This window comes from Heloderma suspectum, chromosome 12 (genome assembly GCF_057233095.1).
Source record: "Heloderma suspectum isolate Gila_16-S chromosome 12, 16-S_ref, whole genome shotgun sequence".
Classification (NCBI taxonomy): domain Eukaryota; kingdom Metazoa; phylum Chordata; class Lepidosauria; order Squamata; family Helodermatidae; genus Heloderma; species Heloderma suspectum.
Window position 1 is genome coordinate 18,825,969 of NC_139469.1, and position 6,000 is coordinate 18,831,968.

At 44.5% G+C, this 6,000-nt stretch overlaps 1 protein-coding gene across 2 annotated transcripts in view; it reads left to right on the forward strand.

The window, feature by feature from the left end:
• Positions 1 to 2,318, forward strand: part of ABCC6 (ATP binding cassette subfamily C member 6) — a 63,410-nt gene extending 61,092 nt beyond the window's left edge. Inside the window, exon 32 of one of the 2 annotated variants that reach the window (XR_014785550.1) lies at positions 890 to 2,315. Coding sequence is in view for 1 of the 2 variants with exons in the window: in XM_084818609.1 (XP_084674735.1) it covers positions 890 to 998 (109 nt within the window). In the remaining variant the exon portion in view is untranslated. Of the gene's footprint in view, positions 1 to 889 lie in introns of both variants that reach the window. The other variant, XM_084818609.1, reaches the window with a different exon arrangement.
• The last annotated feature ends 3,682 nt before the right edge of the window (positions 2,319 to 6,000 follow it).

The following is a 6,000-nucleotide window of genomic DNA, read 5'->3' on the forward strand; positions in this document are numbered from 1 at the left end:
ACTCTGCAGCAGAGCGAGAGAAGGGAAGCAGGGCCCCTCTGTCAGCTCAGCTGGGACCAGCAGTTTTTGGCTACAATGCTCCACCTTTTCTATTCCAGCCAGTCATTAGAAGAATGTTGTAACTAAGAACCAGTGCCTGAGTTTGCTTTTGTCCTCCTCCCTCCCAATTCATTTTCCTCTTCTGTTGGGTCTTTTGGAGTGTAAGCCTGAGGGTAGAGACTGCTTTATTATTTGTAAGCCACTCTGGGAGCCCGGGGCGGGGGTGGGACTGAAGAACAGTGTAAGAATCCTTGAAATGAATAAATACATAAAAATAACTGAGGGTAAAGGCATGACTCCTTGATCATTACAGAAATCCCAGTGCAAAAAAGAACAGTCTTAATAATCCTGTGGAAAGAAGAAATAGCAGATGCCAAATGTAGCTCTAGGGGGAGGAAGTTCTATACCCTAGGTGCCACCACTGAGAAGCCCCACCCACATGTAACCACCAGTCTCCCCTCCACTAATGGCAGGATGTGGAGCGGACCCCCCTCCCATAAAAGATCTCAGTGGGGCTGGCAGCATCAAATGGAAGCAAGCAGTCTTTCAGATACCATGATGGAGTTCCTGATTTTAGCATATACTCTTTGATAAAATGATCCTTCCTCAAGACACAACCTTGGGTGATTGGCCTCCTGAAAAGGACATAGACGTTTTAGTTGGTTTCAGTGGGGAACTGGCGTTTGATTGATTAGGCTGCTGCTGCCTACAAAAATGCATCTCACAATAAATCCGTTAGTTTAACTAGTTTGTCATTTCATTGCATAGTGAAAATTGAGCTGATGTTTTGACTTTGGTGTGGCTGGCAATATATCCCAATGTGCCTGTTCTTCTCTTCTGACATTTGCAGGATTTTAGTGATGGAAAATGGTCAGGTGGCAGAATTTGATATCCCCGAGACATTATTAGCCCGGAAGGGACTGTTCTGGAGGATGGCTGAGGAATCAGGGTTGGTGTGAAGAAGGAACTTGAGGAACAGGCTGCGGTGCTCCTTGGATCAGAAAAAAGACCATCTACCTCCCGTTGAGGACGATTAAGGCTCATCGCAATGCACTTTGCACGTAATGTGATAGCTAAAAGTAGGGCTGTTGAACTTCTTTCAGCTGGAGGGCCAAATTCCATTTCAGAGAAGCTCTCGGGGGCCGCATTCCAGTGGTGGGCAGAGCGAAAAGACAAAAAATAGCAGCATTGTTTGGCTTAAAACCTTGCCAGTAACTAGGAGAGGCAGTTCAACCTGGGGGGGGGGGGGCACAAAAGAGCCCAAGAACCAGCAAACAATTGTCGGGGAGAGGGGGGAGGCCAGGGGGAAAGGGCATCTCCATCTAGGATATCCCAGGGAGCTGGATGCGGGCCCCAGGAGGGTTGGATGCAGCCCCCAGGTCTGAAGTTCTGCACCCGTGGCTAAAACCTTCCCTCTGCACCATCCCGGCGAGGAAGTCACTGCAGTTCCCACAGTGCAGATGGGAAACTGAGGCTGGAAAGAGTGACTTACCTGACCATCCTGTGGAACCCTAAACCCAGATGTCCCCGTGCTCAAGTCTAGTGTGATGCGAACTGCAGCATAAGGGCCAATCCCACATGCATCAAAGGAGTTCCATTTTATGTGTTGAACTGCATGCAGCACGGGGTGATGCTGTGCAGGGACGATTTCTGCCTGACCAAGACACTGAACAGACTGGCTCTAGGACATACTGCTACTGCTTGGATTTTATCACATTTTGCACACATTTCTAGTTATGATGTCAAAAATGTAACCATTAAAAGAAAGGTCCATTTTACCATTTGATCCTAATAGAAGCAGCAACGTGAGATAATTAGCAGATGGTGATGATGAAAGGAAGCGTTTATATACAGCTTTAGAGCACAGATAGGTAGCCCAGTGCCCTTCTGATGTCTGGGACTACAATTCCTATCAGCCCCAGCCAGCATAGCCAATAGTCAAGGTTTAGAGGAGTTGGAGCATCTGGAAAGTACCGGGTTGCCTACGCCTGCTTTAGGGTATTCAGGGCACATTGCATACTCTAGCTTGTAATCATCACAGCAGTCGTGTAAGGCAGGCCAGTATTGTCTCCAATAGTAGATGGGAGAGGGGCACTGAGGCCGTGAGTGCCTTGTCTACGGCTTCGTAGTGGGTTTGTGGCTGAGGCATGATTTTAAAACAGAGCTTTCCTGATCCATCATAATAACCCAGTCTCTTAGCCACGGTGGTGCCCTTAGTTTGCTTCTATTGTATCTGCCTATAATTCACCAATGGAACAAAATTAAATTGTCTATTTAGCAAAATGTGTGTGTCTGGTTCATTGTCAGTGGGTTCTGATTCTGTGAACAGCATGTGCCTATAATGTTCACTGATTAAGGTTTGTTTCTTTTATTTTCTTCCCCTTCCTTTCCTTTCCTTCCTTCCTTCTTTCATTTCTTTCTGTCCTTCTTTCCTTCCTTCCTCCTTTCATTTGTCTTTCCTTCTTTCTTTCATTTTTCTTTCCTTCCTCCTTTCCTTCTTCCATTTCTTTCTATCCTTCCTTCCTTCTTTCATTTGTCTTTCCTTCCTTCCTTCTTCTCTTCCATTTCTTTCTTTCCTTCCTTCTTTCATTTGTCTTTCCTTCCTCCTTTCCTTCCTCCCTTCTTTTCTTCTTCCATTTCTTTCTATCCTTCCTTCCTTCACTTGTCTTTCCTTCCGTCTTTCATTTGTCTTTCTTTCCTCCTTTCCTTCCTGCCTTCTTTTCTTCTTCCATTTCTTTCTATCCTTCCTTCCTTCCTTCTATCATTATTCCTCCCTCCCTGCCAAAAGTCATGATCACACAATGCACTGTATTTTGCCTCAATGGCTGTTATTTTGCTCCAAATCCCAAACAGAAGAATGGGATAAAATCTTTTGCTAAAGCCAACATACTTCCATTAAAAATGAAATGTGGAACTCATCGGCAGAACATGTACTTTGCATGCAGAAGATCTCAGGTTCAATCCCAACATCTCAAGTTAAAGGGACCAGGTAGCAGGTGATAAGTAGGCCTCTGCCTGAAATCCTGGAGCATTACTGCAAATTGGAGTAAACTGTGCTGGATTAGATGGACTTAATGCTCTGACCTGGTTGAAGGCAGATTCCTATGATCTCTGTCACTGACAATACAAAATCTTGCTTTCACTTGATTTTAATGAAAAGCCATTTAAAACAAAACTGAAATGCATGTCTTTATGAGTATGCTACTGAGAAATTCCGTAAAGTACGTGTTTATATTTTCCAGACTAGCATTTAAAATAGCACCATAATTAACAGATTATGTTCAGATCTGAACCAATTGCCTCTGCTTTTACGTAGGACAGGTTGGCCACCAAATTCTGTGTAAAGTGGAATTCAAGGTGAAATGTAAGGTTCTGTGATTTCACAATAGTGTTCCCAAATATTGGTGGTGGCAGGGCGGGGGGTTGTTACTGGAATTAAAACCAGTTCTGCAGATTTGCAGCTGATTCCATTTTTGCTGCTGTGTTTTCTATTGTTACCATTCTTGACAGTGGTCATTTACAGGGCAGCCATTGCTGGGAACCTGTTCACTGTGATGGTCACGACAGGTCACTTACATTTCGGGCAGCAGCCAATGGGGACTTGGTGCTCCTACTGATTTTGTCGCACCAGCAAGAGCAACTCCTGGTGCAACTGGGATTTTGTGCTTCGAAAAGCAAACCCCGAAACAAGTGGAAATGCTCATTTCTGGATTGGGACAGGACATACATCTTTGAAATGTATGTATTCTCCCATTGACGAAAGTCAATTTTGATGGAAGTCAATTATTTGTGCACATTAAAAAGTATTCGTTTTTATGTACATTCAACATACTATTGAACACATTCTTGTTTTTGTTTCGGTCTGCGAACCACATTGCAAGCTCAGAAATGTATGAACTGCAACCCCAGATTGCATCTGAGACCGTGTTCAGTCCGGAAGGTGTGAACTGGGTAAATCCTGATCAAAACCGAACTGAAACAAATTTCTCAGACTTCCCTCGTGGTGATGCAGTAGGAGTCGTATGTCTAAGCAATATCAAAAAGCTCTGACTGGCTGTGATGTCCCCTCACCCCAACAAACCCACACCCCTCCTCAGCTCCTCCTCTGGCTCTCAGAGAAGAGCTGAAACAGTCAAGTCCTGCTTTGTAAAGGCAAGTTCCTTTTTACTGCCGTCTTCCAGAGCTGCCTCGGAGAGGGAGGTCTGACGTGGTTTTGCTAATACCAAGTAGGACGGAAAGGCCATGGAACTGCTGCACATGATCATTTTCCTTTCCACTTTTGTGGCCGGCATAGCAAGGCGTAAGTAGAAGGAAAGCAATTCTGTTTCATCTGTCTGGAAACTCTGGGGCTTGCTCTTTCTTTCTTTCTTTCTTTCTTTCTTTCTTTCTTTCTTTCTTCCTTCCTTCCTTCCTTCCTTCCTTCCTTCCTTCCTTCCTTTCTTCCTCTCTCTCTCTCCCTCCACCCCAGCCCTCCTCCCTTTGCTGTCAAATGTGAAGTGTGGATGATAAGTAGTGATCTCATATGCCTGGCATCTGATTGTGTTGAGGCTTGCCATATTATACATGGTTATAAACCTTTATTGTTCAAAGCCATAGGCCATCACAATTTAAAAACATAGTATTATACTGGAGCTCATCTTTAACTTGCTTTCAGGATGAATATTGCGGCTGGGCATTTTTTACCCCCAGGCCATAAAGTGGGTAGCTGACGACCAGAATCACACCTGCCACTTTGGAGGATGCTCAGGGGTGGGCAGACTTCAGGCTTGCAGGATCTTCTTTTTTATATTTTATTTTTATTTGTTTTTAATAGTCAAGATAATCCCTTTATTCCCATTTGCAAAAAGGCATCCCTAAATCTGTGCTGGCAAACCATGGTTTTCCCCAACTCATACATTTGATACCTGTCGTTTTTCTGTCTCCCAGCACATATTTGCTGGTCGTGAACATTTTTAATACCATGGAGTCTGGGATGATACCGGTACCTCTGCCATTTGAATATTAAAACTGTGTCAACCATGACAAAAACGCTCTGTCCATACCCTGGTGTTACCCACATGAACCTCTTGTTGCTTGTGAGAAGACACAGACCAAAACTACCCTCTGACTGCTGAACTCAGCTGCAAAGGGTTTAGAAGAAACTTGGTGAAATTTGCTAGTTAAGTATGAGGACTGATTCAGATATGCTTGTAAATTCCAGAAGAGTTGCCATGTTAGTCTTTCGCAGCTAGAATGATTCTGTAGCTGGTGGTGCCTTAAAGGCTAAGAAATTGTTGGCAGGGTCTTCTTTTTTAGTGGAACCCAGGGGTGTTGTTAGGTGCATGGGACCCTGGCCTCAAATACATTCCCCAGAACCCAGAGTGTCCATTAGTGCCAATTAGAGATAGCTGTCGCTGGGAAAGCTGGTTCTTTTTTGGCTCGACGGAGTTCCATAGTACAAGCTGCAGAATGTTCCCCAAACTCCAGGAACCTTTTTGTGCATTGGGGGAGGGGGGAGGATATGCAATTTGTGCAAATTTCTGAGCAATGTGCTCAAATTATTGCCGAATTTGCAGAAATCATGCCAATTCAGCCATAATTTGCACAAATTGCCCCCGCTGCACAAAATTCCTGGGAAATCTGCAAACTGGCCCAACTCACTGCAGATGGAGTCGGGCACCATAGCGGGAACTGAAATGAAGTCCAGAGGAGGCAAATCTAGGAAAACCCGTTGAACTCCATCCCCCCAAATGGATTTCTCCAACATCCCTAGTGACAATGGAAGGGGTTTTTTTCTTAGCTTAATTGCTATGCAAGGGACAATTGTCAAGGAGATTTGCAGCTGGAAAGGGAAGGGTACATTTCCCGTCAGCTGGATCCTCCACCCTGCAAAAATCCTCTCCCTGCATGGTAAGTAGAAAAAAACTTAGAAAAAAGCTTAGAAAAAAACCTTTTTCCATTGGTTTGGGATGGTTTGGGGCA